General features: G+C 41.8%; 1 protein-coding gene across 4 annotated transcripts; it reads left to right on the top strand.

Annotated features, from left to right (window-relative positions):
* The first annotated feature begins 493 nt into the window (after positions 1–493).
* On the top strand, positions 494–25,429 carry strip2 (striatin interacting protein 2). 4 transcript variants are annotated; one of them, XR_005892981.1, is made up of 23 exons: positions 500–672; positions 5,085–5,154; positions 6,337–6,411; positions 8,772–8,906; positions 9,174–9,294; positions 10,047–10,115; positions 10,981–11,087; positions 11,184–11,311; positions 11,385–11,573; positions 12,274–12,324; positions 15,278–15,510; positions 16,530–16,595; positions 16,686–16,749; positions 17,067–17,138; positions 17,350–17,424; positions 17,891–17,988; positions 18,635–18,761; positions 19,924–20,024; positions 20,720–20,786; positions 20,896–21,000; positions 21,621–21,825; positions 22,808–23,347; positions 24,423–25,429. XR_005892981.1 is itself a non-coding variant. In XM_041030494.1 (22 exons), the coding sequence occupies exons 1-22, from the start codon at positions 562–564 to the stop codon at positions 23,056–23,058; spliced, it is 2,430 nt and encodes an 809-aa protein (XP_040886428.1). In that variant the 5' UTR covers positions 494–561; the 3' UTR covers positions 23,059–25,429. The 4 variants fall into 4 exon arrangements, 3 of the variants coding, with proteins under 3 accessions (XP_040886428.1, XP_040886426.1, XP_040886427.1); XM_041030494.1 differs by having other exon boundaries at positions 494–582; positions 22,808–25,429; XM_041030492.1 differs by having other exon boundaries at positions 22,808–25,429.

Below are 25,429 nucleotides of genomic sequence, written 5' to 3'. Positions count from 1 at the left end.
TATTATTAGTAATAATAATAATAATTATTATTATTATTATTATTTATGCATGTTATGATGCATTATTATTATTATTATTTAGTATAGTGGCTGAGCCTGCACATCCTTTCTGTGAGGGGATTCACAGGAAAGGATGTGCGTGTTGCTTGTGGTTGTATTGTTTGTGGTTTTATCTCACTTATCAGCACTATTTTCAGCCATTAATATTGATTTGACTGCACCTCAGGTAAAAATAGTTTGTGTCATCCATTACTCGTTCAGTACTCCACATCTGCACACTCACCCCATAATAACATCACCTCGTTTTACTTTGATGTGGTCAGGTGGTGCTCCTCGCTGCTGTCATGATGACTTTCTAACCCCGCCCTCTCGGGGCGCACAGGGACAGCGAATCAAACATGCTTGGGGAGGGGGGTGCTTTTAGAGTGGCAGGAGGCGGAGGAGATCCTCAACTTGGGCTCCGGAGTCGGTGCTCCTCCTGGTGCGGTGCAGTCTCAGCTCTCCGCCGGACCGGTATGCACTATCCGCCGAGGAGGAAGTGAGCAGCGCCAACCGTGAAAGATGCAGGCGGAGGACATGGAGGTACCTATCATTAATAACCTTAACGATAACGGCGACAGACAGAGGCCGAAAGGGAAAGATGTGTTCAAGGATCAGCAGAAGGAGTCGGAGGTAAATCCGAGAGGCGTTTGTGTACAATCGGCTACAACAGTTTATGGTATAGGAGCGCGCTGGAGGTGTGTGTGCGTCCGTGTGTGTTGTTGTTGTTGTTGCTGGGGAGCTTTCAGACCGGCTGAATGTCCTTTCCATGCAGTGAGTCGCTGTCTTGGCTCGAAAGCATGCATACATGCAGACAGGCAGGCAGGCAGACACCGAGGTGTTATTTTGGCGACCGGCTCCTATAAATAACCCAGCAGTAATCCTACAGCGGTGCCCAACGTGGAGAATGCAGGTGGTGAAATGTGACCACACCACCACTACAAAACGTATCTGAATGTCGTATTGATTCAGTGTTTGTGGATTATTTTTATTTTTATCTTATGGTTTCTATTTAGGTAATCTTTCCATAAATTATAATACCCCCATCCCTCACAGCTGACATTGGATTGTGTCCTTTATTTGTACAAGTTGACCAAAATCAGATCACTTTCAGTTCTGATAATCGACTAGTCCCTAAAGTAATTCATTAAGGAGCTTACCATTAGGAAACGTTTCCTGGTAAAGACTTCACGAAGGCAAAGACTTAGCGTGTCATATCCTTATAAGTGGGTTTGCTGGTCAGATTAAGTGAGCAGTTTAAGACTTTACTGCGTCTTCTGGCAACATGACACATATTTATTTTATACATTTTATAACATGGATGGTAAATTAAGTGACAATGACAAGCTGTAACCATACACTTGTATTTGAATGTAGGGCAGCAACTAAGAGGTATTTGCATTATTGTTCAAGCTGAATGATAAGAATAAAAAGAATAAAAAAGTTAGTCAGCTAGTTGAAGCCCTGTTACATTTTCTTTTATCCAGTCAAAGAGGCTGAGACATACGGATCAAGAGATTAAGTTTACAGATGTGATTTTAAGAGCGCTTGGAGTCATCTTCTGAAATCTAGACCTGTTAAATCTCCTCCTTTCTGGACATGAGGCCAGCATGGTTTATGTTCAATCTGATGATGGATGCAGCTATAATTCATATCTTCAAAAAAGAAATTACTAAAAGATGGGTTTTCCCTCCTGGGTTGCTCAGCCTAGATACAGCAGACAAACCAGTCGCCCAGGGCCAGAATCCGGTCCATAAGCAGCCTCCACCTTTTGTATGAGCACATTGAATGGTTTTGAGGGAATTAGAGCATATTTATCCCACAACGGTGTGGGAGGTGGGGGTGTTGGTGATAGTCTATTGGGTGAATGACATGGACGCTGAGAGCAATTAACGTCAAAGCCATGTGTTGATGTTGATGCTTGCTGGCCTCACTGCACTCGAGCTGGGATCCAGTGTCTGTCTGTTGGGTGAAGTTAACCTCAAATCTGATTCATTCATGTATGTAAATTGTCCGTCATTTGTGCTGGGTAGAGCAGTCATCTGCTGTCTATGTGGCATATGTTGGTAGGAGTGGGGGGTGGTCTGCCTTGACATTGTGCCCAGTGTTTGCACGCTGATGTGGTGCGGCACAGAAGCTGTGCCAGTTTGGAGCGAGGACGGCTTTCGTTATCAGCTGGCGGCAAAGAAGGGAAGACTGGAGGGAGGGAGAGTAAAGTGAGGCTGGACGAAAAATAGAAAGGAGAAGGAGAGAAGATGAGTAGGATTGGGTGGCTGGAAGAAGAGAGAGGTGGCAGAGAGAGATAGGTATGGCTGTATGTGCTGATGCTCCTGGGGATTAAAGAGACATCTCAGTTGGGGTTGGAAAGAGCGGTCACTTTAGCGTCCCCTCGGGTGACAGTGGGTGCTTTATTAAACCCCTGAAGCGCGAGGCAACTTGATCAATTAAGCAATGACAGAAAATTAATAGATGACAGTTTAGATAATGAGTTAACTGGTTAAGTCATTTATCAAGCAGAACTGTCCACTGAACATGATATCCATAATGGATATTTTGATGTGTAATGGAAAGTAGCTATAGTCTCCGAGATAACCCTGATGGCATGACCTGGGTTATTTTCTCAGACTTTGATGTGGCTTATCCATAAGTGTTGAAAGATGACTAAATATACTGCGTTTTGAAAAATGAGGTTGAGAATGAATGAAAAAGGACGGGATAGCAGGTAAAAGCTGACCTTTTTCATTTTGATGGTCTGTTAGTTGGACAAAACAATCTGAAGATGTCCCCTCGGGCTTAGGGAAATTATTATGGGAATTTTTCACAATCGCCATTGTGCCATTTTGTAGACTAAACCAATAATTGATTAATCATAAAAATATTCAGCACATCAGTCAATAATAAAAAATATTGCAGGTTTCTGGTCCTGTTTTCCTACAGGTAGACCCATCAGACAGCAGGATGAATGAGTGGGGACTGTGCACTGGCACCGGTGGATGAATGCTGGTGTTGAAATAGCTGCCTGCGGCACTGGTGATATCACCCAACAAGTCTGTAATAGCTACTGTATATATATGAGGTTGTTTCTCATAGGGAAGCACAGTGGCAGAGTTCACTTGATAAAAGTGTCCCCTTTTATTGTTAAATTACAATACTGGCTTTTTATTGGCACTAAACTGGATTACATGAGGGTGACATTATAATGTTTATATTTATTTGCAATGTAGGAGGCTAAAGAGGAAACTAAAGATGTAGACAAATCAGTCAAATGTACTTTGATAGTTTTTAGCTAGGCAATCAGAAGTTCAAGCAGCCAGTTAGAAAGTAATGCAGCACCTGGTCTCAAAGACCCACAGGCTTTCTTCCCCTGCACTCAGAGTTGTGGGTAATTTTGTTGAATCGGCTGTGCTCCCAAGTGATTCCCATTTCCTGGTTTACAAGTGCAGTAATGACATCAAATCACATTACTTAGGGTCGGTGTCATAAACAAACTGCCGGCTGATGTCCTGTATATTTCGGTTCACGCTGACTTGGTTGCAGCAGGTATTTATAGGAGACAGTTACATGACAGCACAAGGCAGTTATTTAACCAGGATAGCTGACTCAGAGCACATCCTTATTTACAGTCCTGGGCTGGCCCTCGGGGCGGTTTTCACAGGGTTAAACACATCTAACACTCTAAGCTTGGAGTTTGCCAGTGCTGCCAGCAGTGTTCTTTAATTCTCATTAACATAATATGAATCTTTAATTATCCCTGTGGGGAAGTTTCATCAGTTTACATCTCTCACCCAAAAGACAAAGAGATAAAACCCAAGAATGATCCCGTCGACAGGCTAATTCTCTTACTGCTGTTAGGCTCCTCTTTATCCACGGTAGTGATCATACAAAGGTTTCACTATGTATGATACTGTATGTTATTTTCATGCATGAACACTTTACCTCTCTGTTCAGCTGTTACATATATTTTAGACTTCTGGGCATATATCAGAAGACCATTTTAACAATTGTATGGCCTTATTGTAACTGTACTGCCTGGTTTGTATGGCTGCATGCTTTTTTTTGTGCAGCATTGTCATACTTTTAGTGATGTGTGGTTGTATGTGCACTCTCTGTTCCCCTACAACCAAGTGAAGTGTTTGCTTCACTGTTTGTCTCTCTGAAGCGTGTGTGATGGGAATGCCATTCATCTGACAGGTATTTGGTAAAAATATGAATGGTGAAGTGAACTGTTTAGAAAATTTCCTTGTTATCCACCAGTCTGGATCAAAGTGGTGGACTGACAGACTGATGTTTCTGTCCCTAGAGCCATGAAGCAACACTTTTTTTTCCATTCCAGAGAAGCTGATATTTTGAATATACAAGGTTGCCAGCAAAATGTTTTTTTGTGTGTTCAATAGCATGCAGCAGTGAGTGTGCTCACAGGGACCTTAGTGTGTGCAGTCTGTCTCGTGGGCACGTGCTAATCACAGGGTGAGGCTAAAGTCAGAGCCAAGAGAGACCCTCGTCTGGATTCAGCTGCTAATCTGCTCTGAAACAGTGGCCATGTTAACTCCTGCTCCTTCTCCTCCTTCCTCCCGTGGTGCTGCATTATTGCAGCTTATTGCTTCACTGGTGCAGCTGGACAGACTACTTTGTTAGGGAGAACCCCCCTATAACTGTTCAGTCACACTGATCAAAGCAGTACTGTAACTGTGTGTGTCCATAGAGAGCACCTGTAACTGCGAGTGGCTCTGGATAAGAGGATCTGAGAGGAAAAAAATGTAAATGACTAATCAGTGCTGCCTGGAGATCCAGCAGCCAATCATATCCCGTAAATACGCATGATGAGGCAAAACTGTGAACGTGCCCGAGGAGTGTGTGTGGGTGATGTGTGGAGTTTGAAGTGTGTGACCGCAAATAGAGAGAATAGTGGTGGCTGCTGCAGAATGTGAATAGCCTGCAGTATGTTTGAGTATCTGTTTGCATGTGGGTGTCAGGACATCTGTGATTGGCTGAGTTCAGTGTCATACTAGAATGTATTCTCATGTGTGTTTTGTTCTTGTTCACAGAGCTCCATGGAGTCTCCCAACCTGGAGTTTGAGTATGGAGACACCGACACACTCACTGCTGAGCTTTCAGGTAAGACTGACCACCTGCCAAACTCGCAAAAACATTTTCCTAAATCTGATTTTTTTTATGGACCTTTGTGCATAGCTGCACTTCTAAAAACACACTTTCAAAAGCTCTTATCTGTTTCGTTTTCAAGTCTAACTTGCAGATAAACTTATGAATGGTTGTTATGTGTGACACAAGATTTCACCCACAGAATTCTGGCAATACTACAATGTGCTATTGATTGGAAAAATAATTCAGCATCTGCATTCCTCAGATTTTCCTCAGCTGTTTTATGTTACAGTGTTGTTTATGAAAAAAACTAAACAAAAAACAAGACAATAAGCTGACACACTGCTAAAGGCACAGAACAAAATGTTCTGGTCCAGACATGTTTTTCAGACATAGGGCGTGTGGCATGACTAATGTCATGAGTAATCATAAACACTGTTATTATTCATTCGGCACTGCTGAATTTCTCCAGCATCTGTGTCTGGTAACACCTCATATGTGACTTTCAGCTTGGTTCTTTGATACCAAAAGGTGCATAAAAGACAGAATTTATCAGTGTTGATTAATGTTTCTGATTGTACCTTAGCACAGTAGTGTTTTTCAAGTGTATAATTTAGATTCCTCTCCTCTACAGCAGATGTGCTGAATAACAGCAGTGATTTAAAGTCGAAACGATCGTCCTCCTGGTAGATGGCAAGCGGCAGCAGATTTGCCAACAGTGTTAGTCACATTGGCAAACTCACACAAGCAGGCAGAGAGTCGCAGCAGCTTTGTGGCGACAGCTCCTCGAGGGTCGAGGGACGACGGCTGCTCTCAGAACGGGACGAGATGCACGACAACGTGACGAATTGTTAGACTGCGCTTGAAACAGATCAGAGCCACACTGGGGAGACAGGAGCTCAGAGTGTGTTTTGTTGGTTTTAGGGTAGTACACTTTACCTGCAGGAGTTTGTATGTATCCTCTTTTCGTTTCTGTTCTGTTCTATTCTATTAACTGTTCTGTTCAATTTATCTGTCGATTTTTTTTCTTTTTTCGATGAACTGGTTAATACTTTGATCCATACGAAACAGCAGCAAATCCTCACACAGCAGAGGCTGCAGCCAGAGGATGATTAACCCATTAGCAAAATAGTTGCTCATTAATCTTCTGTCAGTCAGCTGGTCAACTAAAAATCTAATGGTTTATTCTGTTCACAGAGCTCTACAGTTACACAGAGGAGCCGGAGTTTGCCCTGAACAGAGACTACTTTGAGGAGGACTTCAAGAGCCATGGTACTGAGTGTGTGTGTGTGTCTGTCTGTGTGTGTCTGATTATGGTTTTTGCACATCCCTTAATGTGTTCAGGTGACCTGTAGGATACCAGGTGTGTCTTTCCTTTCCCACTGCCTCACAGGAAGAGAAAGTAAACACAAAATGGAGTCACAAATACACACACTCTGCCAGTGCTCTCCTTCGCGGTGCCATGTCAAACATGAAGAAGTCCACAGCCAGCAGACTGGTGCTGCTGCCTGTTGTTGCTCTAGTTTATCACAAAGACCTTGACAGCTCCTCCAACAGTCTGACTTCTGTTGACTGACAAGACTGAGTCCTTTTTATGTAGCTCTGAATGCCCCTGCCTGGCCAACTTTACTGCTTGATAACAGCGTCCTTAAGTGAAATGTTGAAGGTTAACTAAACCAAATGTTCCCAGGCATCAGTATTTTCCTTTCTCAACATGATACACACACGATAAAATGTGTATTCAAGGGAATTACAAGTGAAATAATGTAACTACAGACTGACTCACATGTTAACTTCCTCTTGCTTTTCTACAGTTTTTCTGTCATGAAACCGTTTCGCTCCTCCAGCCCCCCTGTGCGTTTCTCGACTTCACACTACAAGCTGTAAAAGCAAAGCAGTGTGTTCAGCTCAGTTTTCTCACCTCAGAAGTACAACACAAGCCAGAGTTGCTCTTCAGTGTGTTGCTGTGTTTTTTTTTTTTTTTTTTAAGCCGACCGGTGTGAGGCGAGGGTGACCAGGCACATCAAAGCTCTGCTCTTTTAAGCTGTTCAAAGAATGCATATCCCTACAGATACAACCCATCACACTTTAATACAGTGTTTCTTTACCTGATGTCTTCATTGCATTAAATGTTTTTTTTTTCCTGTGAAAACAATGAATATTTATTAAATTAAAATAGAATAGCATTATCATTTACTGTCATTTTTCTCCATTCAGTGCATATAGTTTTATTAAAGTCAGTTATTTGGCAGTGAAGACCAAGACTTTTGAACATATTGTGTCAAAACAGAATAAGACAATAAGCAAGAAGCCACAAAGGTCTCAAGTCTCTGTGACACACACTGTAGACAAATGAGCATCTTTCCATTTGGAAGTAAAAACGAGATGATCCGTGTTCCTTTATCTGACACCTCCTCTCTAAGCTGAGGGGTAATGAATAGCTGGATTAAATGAGAGCTTCTCTGGCTGCTGTTTTACAGAGATAGAGCACAGAGCTGCCTCTTTGCGCCACAGGCTTTTCATTGTGTGTTCACTGAGCTCTGTGTGTCAGTTGTCAAAGAGTGATTTTCCTGTTTGACTTGTGCTCTTTGTGTGAGTGTGTGTATACATCACGGCCACTGACAGTTTGCTCATCAGTGTTTTTTGCTGCTACCCATAAATCACTCACTCACATAAATTACAGTGATTATCACATGTCTAATTTAAGATCTCTGAAAAGTATGTTTTTGGGGACAGCGTTGAAATTAGAAAGCATTTCCTGACTCGAGCAGACAGTGCAAGACAGAGTGTCTTAAGTAGAAAATCAGTGCTCCAATCATCATGATGATGTTGCGCTGCTTAATGCCTATTACTGTCCACTTAATCAAATTAAGAATCTAAAAATAGAGGACTTCCACAGTGGAAAAACACTGGGCTTGAATCTTTGCTAGAGACGGCCTGCATTTCATTTAGTTTTAGTACTTAAAAGTAAATCTTCTTTACATAAGACTAAGTTTATGCTAGTGCTAATAATCTTCCCTTTTTTATGTGTATTTTAAAGTCTGTCTCTTTTCTCCTCATGATGCCACTGATTCTGAATTACTGCTCAATGTGCTTCCACACTCTCTAGCTTTCAGCTATTTCTAGAGCTGATGCAGTGGGTCTGAGCATAATGTTATAAACTAATGACAGAACGAAGCTGAAGTCAGTCTCTATATTTACACAGACACTGCTATGATTACTGTGAATCAAGGTACCAGACTAAAATGATTTGCATGACACGCTGTGGCTTAAATGATGTATTAAGATTAATAGCAGAAAGGAAAATAAGTATAATAATACAGTAAGCTGACGAGTATGATAACGCAGTAACATAGCAAGTGTAAAGTAATTGAAAATAATAACTACAGTAAGCAAGGGGCCTCCTGCTGGTTTTTTTCGATTGGGGACTTCTTTTTTTTTTTTTAAAGTCTACCTCCCTCTGTCTCAAAAAATTCCAAAAAGAAAAAATCTTCCAAAAAAAAAAAAAAAAAGACAACATGGACACACATTAAATCAGCCTCAACTGAATTATCTAAGGCACAGGAGAAAGATACAGATAAAGTGCTTCTGGAGCTAACCTTGAACAATGTTTTGTTGTGTCCTCTCTGCAGCTCGAGGCAGGAGGTGGATCGAGCTGACGGTCGAGGAACAGAGGGCGTACGTGATGAGGCTGCTGGACGCGCTGGAGGTGACGGACAGAGACAAGAGGCTGAAGGTGGCCAGGGCCATCCTCTACCTGGCTCAGGGTAGGTAGAGCTCAACACATTACAGCCAGCAACAAGTATTTTTCACAGCAGACATGTTGTCTCTTCATAGTAGGAAAAGAACAGCTGTTACTAAGCCTTGACAGAGAGCCAGCATGCATAATATCATGCACAATATGGTGTATTGCATATGTCAAACACCTATTAATGAGAGAGAGAATATAATGTGTGTTATTTAAGGAACATGAAAAATATCACACATCTAAAAACACATTCTTTGTGTCCTATTTTCCCTGCACCTTGTCCCAGGAGTGTTTGATGAGTGTGACACAGAGGTGGATGTGCTCCACTGGTCCAGACACAACGTCTTTCTGCTCTACGACATGGGCATCTTCACGGCACTGCTGGAGCTGCTCACTATGGAGATAGAGTGAGTAGGACTCACTGAACACACTAGGGCTAAATGAGGGCCTATATATCAAAAAGCTGTAATACAGCGTAAAAATGCTATTATGACTCTCAGATAAAGGATCGTCTTCCTTCCTATCTGGAGGTTTTTCATACAGTAGGCAGCGGGTTTCATGTTACTGAAAGGTCAAAGGCTGAAGCCCTGAAAGAGTCGTGTTTTTCCTTGTTACAAGATCAAAAATCTCTCAGAATCCTTCCATTTCTGAAGCTCAGGTCCCTCATTTTCTCCCAAATCCTCCACCCCCTTTTTACAGCAAGAGGGACTCACTTAAATGCAAAGAGAGAGAGGTTTGCGGGGTTAGAAATACACAGAGAAAGAAACTGAAATGCAAGAATACAGGAAACACGCCATCTGTGATCTGCACTTCAAGCCATCCGTTGAGGATGCAGTGTGGCAGCGGCTCCTTCAAGTCAGCTTTGTTGCTGCTGGAGTCAGCCTCAGTTGGGATCCAGCGCTTCTTTGTTGTTACATAAGCTGCTCTGAGGCATGATGGCACAGTCTGTGCTATCACCAGGCTGCACAGCAAAGCAGTGTAAGCAAGACAATCAGGCAAAGCTACACACACATGGTGTTTTGCAGGTCATTGCTGGTTATGCAAAAAGCAGGAAAAAGGCATCATATTGAAAATTAGCCTGGTTGTGTCTTTGTCACAGTTGATGTTGTTTTTAAATAAACCACTAAATTAGTGTAATTGTATATTTGTCTGTGTGCAGTAACAGCCAGGCATGCAGCAGTGCAGTGAGGAAGCCTGCCATCTCTCTTGCAGACAGCACAGAGCTCAGGTGAGGAATATAACCACATCACTCACAGTCTACTTCTTCTCTGCTTCACACAAGAAGGGCGGCGATGAGTGATACACAAAAAGATTTTTATGTGTGCTGTACTTTCCCATTTCCCAGTTTTATATGTCTTGCTTCCTTTTTTTCTCACAATTTTTCAGTTCACCTCAATATTTCTCACTCTTACCTTTCTGTCATTGGCCACGTGCACACTCATTTACACACACACCTTCGGGAACGTGCACACACACCTAATCTGCAAAATGTAATTAGATTCTTTGTCCCTTTCAATCTCTGCTTCTGCTTAATGGAATTGATTTTTGAACGAAACAGGCTAAACGCTCCCTCCCTCACACACACACACACATACACACACACACACACACTCTCACTCACTCATATTGTCACACATACACAAAGCGCCGTCTGTGCATTCCCCAGATGAACACTTACAAATAATTACAGGCTAGAGGAGCAGATTTCTACCCGATTGCTGCTACAAAATTGAAAACCATTGTAGTTATTTTGAACAAAGTGAGAAGCTTTGCTGAGCGAACAAAGCGTTAAATGCACAAAACCCCACCTGACTTTCATCAAGTAATTGTGAATGGATGCTGCATTATCAGACATTATCTGGCAGAGCCCAGGATTCATTTCCTCCCATTTTTAATAGGTACAAGCAAACTGCATAAACCAAATGCTACTTGCACTTACCATTCATCGTTACTCACCATCTCTTCCATTATACTATAGTTTCTTGTACATGTAGACCTTTTAGACCCATTATTGTTGTTTAGAGCACCAGTTAAATGCCTCCCAGGGTGGTCAGGGTCAAGCTGAGTTGTGTACCTGTTTCTCTTCCTTTCAGAGTGTTACTGAGCATCATGTACCTAATGGTGGAGACCATTAGAGTTCAAACAGAGGACGACCGACCTGAGTGGATAGCAGCCAGAGAGGCCTTCAAGAATGAGTTAGGTGTGTGTCATTTAGTATCTTGAAATCACATGACGTTATATTCATATATCCATGTACGCAATCCAGAAACATTACCTCTGACCTTTGTCCCCTCAGGTTCACCTCTGTACAACGGAGAGCCTTTTGCCCTGCTCCTCTTCACCATGGTGACCAAGTTCTGCAGCATGAATGCCCCACACTTCCCCATGAAGAAAGTACTTCTGCTGCTTTGGAAGACAATACTGGTTAGTACATCATAGCCAGTCACATGTCGACATGTAATACAACATATCAGACCGTCTCCTTCCCTCTGTACAGTTCACCTTGGGGGGTTTCGAGGAGCTCCAGGAGATGAAGGTGCGGGGCAGGGAGCGTCTCAACCTGCCTCCACTACCAGAGGACAGCATCAAGGTGGTCCGGGCCATGAGAGCAGCCTCGCCCCCGGCCTCCGCCATGGAGCTCATCGAACAGCAGCAGCAGCAGAAGAGGGGCCGCCGCAGCCGCAGGGTACAGCCCCTCCCCGAGTCTTCCACATACAAACACAGACATATTCTGAGTGTACCAATAGTGTGACATGGATAAAATATATGTTATTTTACTCCCTATGCGACTTGGACTTTCTCCAAATTCACACACTTATTTAACTTCATCATATTTAGACAAGGGGACATTAATGCAATATTTTAATATGCATTCAGTGAAAACTACATGTAGCCAAAATCAAGAAGTGGGAATGTCAGGCCTTTAGTGTCTTCTACGAGACATAGTCCCAGTGTTGTGTCAACTGTTTGTCTATCTGAGTAATATAGAAGGCAGGAGTGTGTTTGGCACCTTTAACCCTACAGTATAACTGAACTGTTCTACTGACGTGGCATTATAAATGCTAACTCGGACTAATTTTTCCATTGTTTTCCTTTTTATCGTTGAACAGCTTCATCTGTCTCTAGTAAAGTGGATCTATGGAATTCCTTCTGTAACTCGTCCTCTAACTCTTTGCTGGGTCAGGTTTTCCAAAAGTGCTTTAGTGCCAACATCATCAGTTCCCTGTTGTAAGTCAGTGACCACAGATGATCTTGGTGCTGGGACGGCCTTGGGAATCCGAGCCCCTTTGTTTTTCGTAGAGCTTTGACTGGACAGGCTCTTTCTCTCTCTCTTTCTCTAACTGCCCTCTGGTTTCTCATTGCCCCTCTTCCTTGTGTCCCCACAGAGTGCCTTTGTTGATAGCTTGGAAGGAGACAGTCCCTTTCCCAAGAAGCAGGTCTTTACCCACAATTCCCTCTTTTCCTTCTGCATTTTCTCTCTGCATTGAGCTGGACTTCTTGCACTCCTCTCCCACATCCCTGCCACCTCCTTTTTCCTGTGCCTTCCTTTCCTTCTTCCTCTTTTCTTTCTCCTCTCCTTGTCTTCCTTCTCCTGTCATTTAACCTCATCCAGACTTGTTGGGATGCACCACAACTATTTAACATGCCAGATATTTTACCCTTTTCACATGCTCATTTAAATCTGGTCTGTATCTACAAATGGAAATGGATCACACACTCAAAGTTTAATGCTCGTGAGTGGTTTTGGTGCAGCCTTGCTCTCCGCCTCAACCCCATTACTTTGCTTAATTTGCTCCGCCTGCATATGTGTTCTCTATTTTTTCACTTTCCTTTTTGTCTCTTCTGTTTTTCCTCTTTCCTTCACTCCTACTTGTTTTCCTTTCACGCTTATCTTTTAATTATTTTTTCCACATCTGTTTCCTCCATTCCCATTAGCACTTTTTTAATCTTATTTTTACCCTCCTCATGTCCCTCATTTCCTCCTCTGCTCCTCCACCTTCTCTTATTCTCTTTTCTGTTTCTTTCTCTATTTTCTCCTTCTCCTTCCTTCCCCTCTCCTCCTCTTCCTCACTTTCCTCTCACTTTCCCCCTTCCTTTCCTTTCCTTACTTATTTATTCCACCATTTTCATCTTCTCCTCCTTTTCCACCACATGCTGTCTCTCCCCTCTTCTCCTTACCCGGTCTCTTGTGGCCTTCTCTGTACTGGGGTGTGGGATTTGAGAGACAGGGCTGACTTGCTGGCTGTTGTCATTGGCGCTGGAGCCGTCACTGTCCACTTTCCCATATAGACAGTCACTTCAGACATCTGCAGTTATAGCATCTCCCCCCTGTAGTTTTCATCACATTGCTACTGGGTCTGGCCTCAAAAATCACCTTGCACCGTAGACTCTGGACTAGGGGTCAATGTCATTAAAATGCATTCATTGAGGAGGTGAACTGAGATCATAATGAACGTACAGCACTTTTATATCTGTAGGTGTTTTATTTGGGTTTCACCTTGCCTCTCTCTTAAATGGATGCCATTGAAAGCAGTTGCCCCCTAACCCTGATAGAAAAACACTAGCTTTACCTCCCACATAGCAGAGAATGGCTTCTCCATAGAGAATGGCTCACAACACAGTTTCTCCTCCTCTTCTCCCCTTCCCTCCCTCCCTCCGTCCTCTCCACCATACACTCACTCTACTCCTCACTTAGTCCAGCATTAGTACTACCACTGGCGCACCATACATTGAATGCACTAGCTCAACTAATGTCCAGAACGCTGACTCATGCCTGATGCTTGCACTATTGCCACAGTCATTCATTAGAGAATTTGTTTGAACTGGGATACCGTGTGTGTGTATATGTGTGTTTTGTACTTGAGCTGAAGTGGGTTTGTTTATAGATAAGATTTCAATATAAAGTCTTAGCTTTACTGGGCCTTGCTTGCATTTTTTTTTTTTTGCCTGGATCCTCTGAAGTGCAAATATTTGGTAAGTTGAATCAGAAAAGCTTGCATTTGCTGTGGAAAGTCGTCTTTTTGTCTCATAACGAAACACTGATTTGAGCTGCCCTCTTTGGATTCTGGTGATTCAGTGGTTTTTAACATGACAGGGGACTTTGAAAAGGAAGATTTAGGGACATATGTTTGCTCACTTAGATGTTAAGAATTAGATGAGAAGCTTGATGCCACTGTCACGTCTGTATAATAAATGTGAAGCTACAGCCAGCAATCAGTTAACTTAGCTTAACATAAGGACTGAAAGCAGAGTGAATCCACCTACCAGCACCTCCATATAATATCTGAATTAGTGAGCTTTAGAAGAGCTAGCTGGCAGACAATATAAAGCCACATTAAATATGAACCATCATCTTTCTGTTGGTTTTATTGCACCTCGCAGCGTCTCAGACCTTTATCATTCTCATTAGAACATGAAGTTTGGTGACATGTAATTCCCAGCATAGCTTCACCTTAATTTCCACTTGGGTAGAGGTCTAGTCAGGCATGGCAATTAAAAACTGCTGTGTGTGTATGCAAGGCCTTTAACAGACAGATAGAAGAGAAGCATCAATCTGCTCACCTCATTTCACTTTCTTCCAAAAAGTGAAAAAGTAAGTTTCCCGAAATGTCAAATCATTTCTTTAAAAAATGAGTCCAGTGTTTCCTTTATGAGTCTGTGCCAGTCCTTTGGGATTCATTCACACCACAAACCTTACTGCTTCTATTATTTTTCAGGCTGTACACAGTACGTTTCCACTGTGGCCAGTATGTGATATAGCAGAAATAGTCCTGTCAGCAGCTTTCTGTAAAGCTTTGTCTGCAAGAAACTCACCAGGGTTGGTCATCAAGACTGTTCAATGTTTCATGTATGTGGTCCAACTGGCACAAGTCTAAATTGAAAATAGCAGATGTAATACATCTTTTTTTCTCTCTCATTAAAAACACATCAGTGTTACCTACCTGAGGCAATGGAAATCCTGTCTGGGCCATTCAGAGTCTACCTGCAGTCTGAATGTAGCATACTGTGTCTGTCTCTGCTTTACATTATTCCTGCTAATGTCTTCATGCAGTCATTGCAGGTGGGATACGTCAAATCCTACTGTATATATAATGGAATAAGCAAAACTAGATGCAGACACCAGTATGTTAGCCTTGGATCAAAATCAAATCAGTTCTCTCCTTTAACTTGACCTCTTCAAAATAATGGACATGGCATTTTCCTTAAGCATCAGTACAATGATGTTTAACTTTCCATGAACTTTAACCTCTTAACATACTGGTTTCAGTTGCTGTTCAAAATTAGAGTTTAAGTTTTTAAAATCAGTTTATTTCACATTGTCACTGTAAAATGTAGGATTGGTTAAGTTACCCAATCTCCTTCTCACCATCCGTCCTCTGTCTCTCCCAGCCCCTGGTCAAACAGGACAGCCTGGATACGTACAACGAGCGGGACCCCTTCAAGAACGACGACGCCCGGGACGAGGAGGAGGACCCAGAGGACACGGACAGCGGCATTGAGGGCGAGGTGGACCCCCTGGACCGTGATGTCATCATCCAGCCTCCACCACCACCGCCGCCTCTGAGATCTCAGACAGAGAGGGTCAACTTCCCCAAGGGCCTCCCCTGGGCCCCTAAAGTCAGGTTAACTGCTCAGTTTTTGCTTCTTATTTTATCTTTTATTAGCACTTAAGAGTCTGAATAAACTTCCATTAACTGTCGAAAGTATTTGGACTTTTTTTAACAGTTAAAGGCTGCAGCTGCCTGTTCCTGAAATTTGAAAAAGTTTTATTTCTCCTTTACTTTAGGATAAATGACACTGATTATCCTAAAAGTCAGAAAGGAAGTGTTACAGTACACGAAATGGCATGACAAACATCTTATGTGAGACCTTTCTGTGAAAAATAATACAGGTATTTGTTACTTTAGCTGCTAAAAATGATCTCCAGCAGACTTTTTTATTACTTTAACTGCACTTAGCTTTTATTCCACAGAATAAAACCTCCAAATGATGGCTGGCCGCCTGCCATTTTGACCACTACAGTAGAGAAAACTTCCCGCCCACAGTCAGGACTTAACACCATTTGGCTGGCAGCTGGTGTCAGTTTCCCACCTTGATCCTGTGCCACCATCTGAGAAGTTAAAACTAAATATAAAAAAATATATCTGTCAGTTTTCTCTCCTCACTATCATCCAGCAATATGCTCTCCATCTGTGTTTTCCAGACAGTAGCCTGTGTGTCTCTCCAGGGTGCTGCTGCTGCTGCTGCTTTGGGGACATGAATAATGCAACTGAGAGAGGACACAAACACTTTATAGCTGCGTTTATCATGCACACAGTGTCAGCAAACCTATATTGTGTCTCCCCTTGAGCGAACCTTATCATTAAGCGTGTTTATTTCTTTTTGGTTCAGAGTGTTGCAACATACATACAGGGCTGATCAGTAGGAGGTGCTGAACCCTTTGCACAGAGAGCAGCAGGAGCACACGGTGTGACTGATGAGATTTGAGAAGGCTAATGTGTGCGTTTGTGTGGGTGTGTGTGCACACAAGTGCTCCCTTGAAAAATAGCTGATTAGTTGCTTGTTTCGGATACAGAGCTGTGGCAGCAGGCGTTCTTAGAAGAGTCTAAAATCTGACTGCAGCCTGTGTGTGTATTCACAGGGAGGAAGACATCGAGCACTTCCTGGAAACCAGCAGAAACAAGTTCATCGGCTTTACTCTGGGAAAGTAGGTATTTCTCCAGAGTCAATAAAATATTCTTATATTATTATTTTAAAACTTTTTCTTCTTCAAGTCGAACGGTCCTTTGTTTTGCAGTGACACAGAGACCTTGGTGGGCTTGCCCAGACCCATCCATGAGAGTGTCAAGACTCTTAAACAGGTCAGTGGGGAAATCATTGATTGTGTTACATCTTTATTCTCTATTTTTGACTCGCTTAAGCGCTAATACACAGATTCCCATTTACAAATGTCCTTCTCCTTCTTTTTTTTTCCTTCTTTGCTTCTCCTAATCAATACTCCCTCTTTGCTGAATCCTCTGACACTGGTTTCCCACTTAAAAATCCATACCTACCGCTTTAACAGACTGAGAAGTGGAGTTCACAGAGGAATATCCCTCTGGTTGTCAGTTAGAAAAGCTAATTAATGCTTCTGCTTTTACTTCTATCAACAGTAATTTGTGTTGTTTTTCTTCTCTAGCACAAATATGTGTCTATCGCCGAAGTCCAGATCAAGAGGGAGGAGGAGCTCCAACAGTGTCCACTGACTCTGGTCAGTAATGTTACCAACCAACTTATTTTTTATTATTATTTTTTTCATGTTTTAACTTCAACAACAAAGGAGATGCTCCTCTGGTGGGCTAATCAAAACCTTAAAAACCACACATAAGATAAACAGAATATTTAAAGTGATGAATATTTAATCAGCCTGTTTTGTTTGTGTCTGAAATGTGTGTTGTGTTGTGTTGTGTTGTGTTGTGTAGGGTGAAGAGGAGGTGGAGGAGACACCAACAGAGATGCTGTATCTGGGCATGCTGCCTAACCTCTCCCAGTATGTGGTGAGTAGCTCACAGAACGACATATAACTTCTGATCAGCATTATTGCCCTTTGTTTGATATGACCACCAACCAGAACAGCGTATGGAAATGCATCCCATAATGCCTCCTTGATTTTTTTGACTGTGGAAGCACACTACGTCACACTTCTCTGCTTGAAATAACTATGATATTTGCACAGTTTTTGTAGCTGCAAACCTTCGTGTGGGCACAAAGTTATTATTAGATGTATTGGAGAGGAGCAGAGAGAATTCAAGGAGGATTTACCCCACTATCCTGATAATCAGACAAGAATTATTGTTTTGTACTTCGTATACTGTGAGTACTGTTTGAGTCACTGGAAAAAAAAAGACTTGTGTGGGAAGAAACAGAGAGATCTTGAACCAGACTAGATTTTGCCTGTTAAATGACAGTATAGATTTCAGACTGTGTCAAGGTGTGATGCCGTGCATGGTTTCTCTGTGTCAGATTGCCCTCCTGAAGCTGCTGCTGGCCGCAGCTCCCACCTCCAAAGCCAAAACTGACTCTATCAACATCCTGGCTGATGTGCTGCCTGAGGAGATGCCGTAAGTTCTGTGGAAACGCTGCTGCATTGCTTAAATCTTTTCTCCCAGAGTGCTGTTTTCATGCAGCTGCAGACACCTAGAGATCTGTACACTGTCAGTTTCACCACCTTGTTTATGCTGTTTGTTGAGCATCTTGACACTTAAGCTAAAAACATAGCATAGTTCACATAGCTCTAGGAATATGCTTTTCTTCTCTCTATTTGGATAAACATAAACAAGAAAAGTCTACTTTTTACTGCATTTTTTTTCTGAGATGATGGCACACGATCAGAAATACACTCAGTATGGCTTGTTCTTGGGCTGTAGGAGGGCCCAGTTTTAGATTAGTTGACCCTCAGCCAGTGAGATGAAAGACAGTTTCCCTGTTGAAAAAAGAATAAAAACCACCAACTCAAAATATTCACAACCCTGTCTGACATTTTCATGGCTGAAATTCATTCTTTTTTTTTTTTAGCTTGGTTTGAAACTACACCAGCTGGAAAAACCTCAGATGCATCAACAGACTAGTCAGAAAATCTGCTTGTTTTCAAAAGAGGGTGAACAGTCTGACGCTTAATGCTTATGTTTCTCTCTTATTGAGACAGGCTACATTATTACAAACTTGAAGGCCTTACAGTTAGAGTGTGTGTGTGTTTGCGTCCTGCAGTATCACAGTCCTTCAGAGCATGAAGCTGGGAATTGACGTGAACCGTCACAAGGAAATCATCGTCAAGGCCATCTCTGCTCTGCTGCTGCTGCTCCTCAAGCACTTCAAACTCAACCATATCTATCAGGTTACTCACACACACACACACACACACACACACTCACTCAGACAATACATACCTTCATTCCTCCGTCCTAGGCACCTCACATTACCATCTTTCTCTCCTCTTTCATTTTTCTTCTCTTTCTCCATCTTGCCTCCACCGGGCACACACAAACGCTAATATCCATGCACCTCCCCCAACGCTACATACGCTGTCCTCCACCTGATTATCCGGTCAGGCACGCTATTACTTTCCTCCTTTCATCCTCCTCTCCTCCCCCCACCTTTGGACCTCCACCCCCTCCTCACACCTCACAACCTGCATTACCCCGAGCTCTGTTAATCTAAGTGAAGACAGAAAACAGAGAGACTGAAAGAGCACTTGGTCTAAAATCGGCTCTTTTTTGAAGAGGATTTGGTCTGATATCCTGTTTTATTTCTACCAGTAGTAATTTGCTTCAGTAGGATGGGGATATTTTCTGTTGCTGGGTAGGGACATTCCTTAACACTGCTTTAATTGGCTGCTCTTTACAGTTATAGTGGTAGCACCCTCTGCTGCTACAAAAGGAGAATACACCTAGACACACTGGAAGAGCACAGCTGCAGTGGGAAGTCCTATTAATTAGTCTTGTACATTATTTGACTTCCACACAAACAGTGTGTTATAACAACTGAATTTAAGAATAAATTGGTTCATCGCATGCAGAAAATAAGGCAAAATATTGCAGGTTTTAAATAACCACAGTCTATGAAATACTGAAATATGAGCTCACGATAGTTTCAGAATCAAATTGCTCCTGTTTTTAGCTTCTTGGATGAGGTGAAGGATTTATACTGCTCCATGAGGATAAAAATCCCCTGGTTCTTGACCTTTTCCCTGCACAGGAAACTCATCAATGATACAGGATTATTGGCTACAGGATTATTTTTTTCTCTTCTGTTCTTTCTAGAGATATGGATTTTGTTTGTCCCATCAACATCATCTATCAGTCCTTTTTTTGTCTCTTACAACATCTAAAAAAATATGACTATGAAAGAAGTAAAGTTATTTTTATAAGATCGAAGGATAAAATCAGGCTTGTACCAATTCAAATAAAGAGTTAGTTTTTTTCTTTTTAGTCTTTGCTCTTTTCCAGACTGTCAAACTCTCTAACTCATCCACACCGCCGCCTCCTCTATTCCTGCAGTTCGAGATTGTCTCCCAGCACCTGGTGTTTGCCAACTGCATCCCACTCATCCTCAAGTTCTTCAACCAGAACATCATGTCTTATATCAGTGCCAAAAACAGGTAGGATCATTTTTCCTTTGCACTGAAAGCAACACTGTTTATTCTGTTGTTTTAAGAAAAAAAAAAAAAAACAGACTTAGTTTGACACAACTGAGCTGCACCACAAAGCTATGAATAAATTGGTGACCTCTCTAAATAGCACTGATCTCAATGTATCCCACCAAAAAGAGCACGCTGCTGTATGCTCCTATTCACACTGACAGCACTCTACACTCACTGGTTGAAATTATGTCAAACTGAAGCTAAACAGTTCTCACAGCAATAATCGTACCTTCTGGTAAAGCAAGTAACCGAGTATTATCGCTGTGACTGTTATCTTTAATGGCTGTACATCAGCAGACTTTCAGGAGGTGGCACAGATGGCTTCACAGCAGCAACACAACCACAGGAAACTCAGGTGTGAAAGAAAGAAAATAAACATTAAGCTACAAATTAGGTGACGGGAGACCTTCTCTGCAGGCGACAGGATCAGGCCAGTATGTTTAGCTTGTGTGCAGACAGTAAAACTGACTGACAAATAGACTGGACTGTGTAAATCATGAATACATACAATTTGATGGATAAAAAGATGTTTTCTCCCTATCACAGCTTTTGCACTTCAAAAAGAATCAAGGAGAAATAGTAGATAAAGTGATGAGTTGATTTGTCACACGATCAGCTTTTGCTTCTTGTGTGTTTGTGTGTTTTCACTGCAGTATCTGTGTGCTGGACTTTCCTCACTGTGTGGTCCACGAGATGCCCGAGCTCACAGCTGAGAGCTTGGTGAGTCAAAACACCTGACTGATCCACACTATATGTTCAAGGTCAAGCAGGAGTGTAGTCCTATACATATCATTATGACCTCACTTTTTATGTGTGTGTGTGTCTTCAGGAAGCAGGAGACAGCAACCAATTCTGCTGGAGGAACCTGTTCTCTTGTATCAACCTGCTGAGAATCCTGAACAAGCTGACCAAGTGGAAACACTCTAGGACCATGGTGAGTAATTATGAATCACAGCAAAGTCTTACAATACTGGGGTCAAATTTTCCGCTTGCTTCAGTGTAAATAATACCCATCATAATGTGCCTCGGTATAAGGTCAAGTTGTGAGTCTTAAAATCTTGTCTTTTTAAGCAAGTGAAACTGTAGTGTGATGTGTTGATATATTTTTATATACCAATTGCAAATCAGCAAAATCCCAAATTAAAGTGAATCAGGTATTTTATTTTCTTGTAGAAAAATATGCAGTATTCTTGCATTTGGATAAAGAAATCAGCTTTATAATATTTTTGAAAATAATGTTAAACTGAATCTCTTGGTATAATGGACACATGACCAGCTCTACCATCTGTGTGTCCCATCAGCATCTGACTGCAAACCCAGGGACCCAGCAGGACATAAATTGTTCCATTAGGAACTGGCACAAAAGCCTTTGACTAATGACTAATAGATTATGTTTTTTTCAAATCTATGCCAAGGTCAGTGTGAAGAAAATAACTAAGGAGGACTGCAAAACACATGTCCTGGCCATGGAGGGATATTTTGTTCGTAGCAAGCCTGTGGAAGACCACAGCATACTCAGACACACTCCCCTCTTTATTCTCATTCCCTTATTAGATGCTGGTGGTGTTCAAGTCTGCCCCCATCCTGAAGAGAGCTCTGAAAGTCAAACAGGCCATGATGCAGCTCTACGTTCTCAAGCTGCTAAAGATCCAGACCAAGTACCTGGGCCGCCAGTGGAGGAAGAGCAACATGAAGACCATGTCGGCCATCTACCAGAAAGTCCGTCACAGGCTCAATGACGACTGGGCCTATGGAAATGGTAAGTTACTTTAATGGCAGGCTGGTTACGGTTTATTACAAATTATGTGAATGTGTTTTGTTTGGGACTGTTTGTGCATTATGGATATTTACTGATTCAATATCCACTGCAGCGTTTAAGGTTTTAAAAACTTTTTTCTTTGAACCCCCCCCCCCCCCCCCCCACCCCCATTTTTTCCCCTAATAAAATTTTGAGCATTTTTAAAAAACTTTTTTTTTTTAGCATTGTTCTGACAATTTAAAGAGAGAGGGAAAGCTGGTTTGGAACCTCTTCTTAGTCTTATCTTTTATCACCAGTACAGTGATTAAAAGTGTATTCTAGAGATAGATAGAAATAGATTTAGGGATAATCTGCAGTGCTCAGAACACATTCTGGCCCTTATTTGTCATTCTCCTGGAGCCATAACTCAATTTAGCCTCTCAGAGCTTCATGAATGAAGTGGTCAGGGTGATAATCCCAGGAGTCCTCCTCCACCCTCACACACGACTAATTAATAGAATAAAGACTGCGGCATAAAGAATACATCCACCGAAAGCTGTGAGAACATTTCAGGTTAAAAATGCTGATTGTATAACTAATGGTGGATGTGTACATGTGCGTTTGTGTATCTGTCTGTATGGTATGGCATATGGCATATTTGCCTGTGTGTGACATACACTACTCCAACAGCCACCGGCAAACAGGATTGCGTTGCCATAGCAACAGAAAAAGGGGGACTTTTCAGGGTCACAGTCCCTTGCGGGAGAGCAAGTGATCTGTCACCATGTTAGAGGGAATAGATGGGTAGAAGGGGGAGAGGATAAGCAGAGAAATGATAAGAGATGAAAGAAAAGAAGAAGAGAAGAAAAAGATTAAACACAGATGTAACTGGTACACGCACAGGTGTGTTGTGTTTTGTGTCATTACTGAAAAAAATAGAATTTTATAATTTTAAAAAACAGTGTCTTTGAGATTAATTAAATGCTCCATCCTTTCGTCCCAGATATTGACGCACGGCCCTGGGACTTCCAGGCGGAGGAGTGCGCCCTGCGTGAGAGCATCGAGAAGTTCAACAGCCGCCGCTATGACAAGAACAAGAACGGGGACTTCACGCCCGTGGACAACTGCCTGCAGAGTGTGCTGGGTCAGCGTGTGGACCTGCCCGAGGACTTCCACTACAGCTATGAGATGTGGCTGGAGAGAGAGGTGTTCTCCCAGCCGATCCAGTGGGAGGGGCTGCTGCAGAATCCGTGATGGAGGGGAGAGGAGAGGCTTGGAGAGAGTCAGGAGGTGGGGATGTGGAAGTGCAGAGGTCACAACGGAGTGCTTTAAAGGTTGTGGTGTTACAGAAAAAAATGGAGTCTGATGAGAAGAAGAGGAGGGAGGAGAGGGGGTTATTCAGCACATCAGTGATGTGGAGAGAAGGGGTAAAAAAAAGAAAAGAAACCAGAGCTGAAGAAGTCACCTTCCAAGGCCATACAGTGATCCGAGGAGATGGAAAAGAAAATGGAGCAACGCTGACGAGCAAATGGAGTTTCCTGCGGTGAGCTCGGCATACACACACGCACACAAACACACACTCGAACGCTTGATGCTAACATGTGCCTATGACTACTGTGAACACACATGGATGCGACAGGCAAGAACAGAGGTAGCAATTCATAAGAAACATCTGGTATCACTGTAGCAGGAGACTGCCCCCCCCACCACACAATGTTCACAACGACAACAAATGTCCATTTGTATTTTATGTCCCCCTTTATAAAATGTTGGTGCTTTTTTGACTCCTTAGTGATGATTTCCTATTTATTTGTATTTGTGTGTGTAGTTAAATTTTATGATACATGATTTTTTTGAAAGAAGATGTAAATTTAAATAATTTCTAATCAGTTTTTGACTTTTTTTTATTTTGTCAGAGCATAATGGATTGTGGTTTGTTGTGATGGATTTTAAATTTTTACTTAGGTATTTTCTAGGAAAAAAGGCCTTTTGGAAAGCAAACTACAGGGTCATTTTGATAGTCCAAATGTAGACGTTGGAGCTATTTCCTCCAAAAAAAAGGCACCAAAAAAAAGACATATACCAGCTATAATGTGGATGTTTGTAGATGTTATAAGTGTGTATGTGCAGAAAGAAAAAGTGGTTATCTATAAATGGACAAAGATGGAGAGGATGCCGCACAAAACAAGAAGAATCTGCTTGAAGAAACTGCATTCTGAGAAAGGTAGTAGATACCTATTTAATCTCTTTTAATTCAGAAATTTTACCTTGTTTTTCCAGAAAATTTCAGTATCTTTGACCTCGCAGAATCAGATCCGTAGTCACTGATGTCATCTAGGATTTATTCACGTACACGTTTCAAACCTCAGAAATGATCAGAATAGAAGGAATTCTGTTAGCAGTCTAATTTTGACTCCCTGCCTCAACCCGCTGACTCGCTCTCCATCTGCCAGACAACAGCACAATACGTAAACCGCTGAGCTCCCTCATGGCGGCCTCGGCGAGCACTTTGCCACGCTTGCTTGGAAGAACACAGTTGTCACAAAAATGGTGCTGTTTTTCTAGTTTGTCCTCAAACGTACCTTATTGTTCCTTCCCCTGCGACTACCTACTACCAGAGTTGAGAGCTCTGAAGTGTTTCCTGGAGATGTCTCTACTAAAGCACACAAACAAGCACAGAAGACAAAGAGCATGGTCACCTTTTTTTTTATATCACTGGTTCAGATTGTTATCGACTCGCCTCGAGGGGCCAAAAGCCGTCATGTATTATCTTTGTACAGAATAATAATTTTGACTGAGACCCAGTCTTGTGCTTCTCTGTGGGAATATGCATGGCCACTGTTTTGAGTACCTGTTCACATTTTAATATGGTGTTTGGATTGGCTTTTTTAATTTTTTGGTCTAATGATGTTTCCAGCACAATTAAAAGTGTACTTTTTTTTAAATCTTAAAGTCACAGTGTTCTGCATTACAATGGATTTTATTTATTTATTCTTCTTCAGGATGGCAAAATATTTCAAAATATTATGGTATACATTATAGATTCTCAGGTTTATAGAGATAATATATTGTAACAGTTTTAAAAGCTTCCTTCCCATCATCTAGCTCACTACCTGTAGAGATGAATACACATTTGTCCTCACAGTCTTGTAGTAAAATAACACCTGAAGCACTAAACAGTTACTGCATAGGCTACACACTGTCACTAAACACACTAACTCATTGTCAGTTAGTTTTTATGTCAGTTGCATTTCAAGTTCAGATGTACTTTTTTGTGTCTTGTGCCAAATTTGAGTGCCATTTTCTATTTTTATTTCAGGATCATCTTAAACGTTTTTCATTCAAATTTACCACGTAAAAAGGTTTGCAATACTGAAATGTTATTTTCTACCTGAAAATTGTACAATCAATGAAAATTGCTGTTTTCTTGTATCTGGTTTAGCGTTTTACCAGAAGTGTTTAGCATTGTATGGATGTCACTACAGTATATATGTGTTTTTGTTAGACACATTTCCATATCTTGCATAGTATAGATAAATACTCATTACTGACGTTGTTCAGGGGTATGTGCAATTACAGATCCATAGAGGGATTATGAAATAGAATGACAAATTACAATATCAGA

Source organism: Toxotes jaculatrix, chromosome 22, assembly GCF_017976425.1.
Source record: "Toxotes jaculatrix isolate fToxJac2 chromosome 22, fToxJac2.pri, whole genome shotgun sequence".
NCBI lineage: Eukaryota > Metazoa > Chordata > Actinopteri > Toxotidae > Toxotes > Toxotes jaculatrix.
Note: the sequence above shows the minus strand (reverse complement) of the source record. Positions and strands in the feature narration are given on the sequence as shown.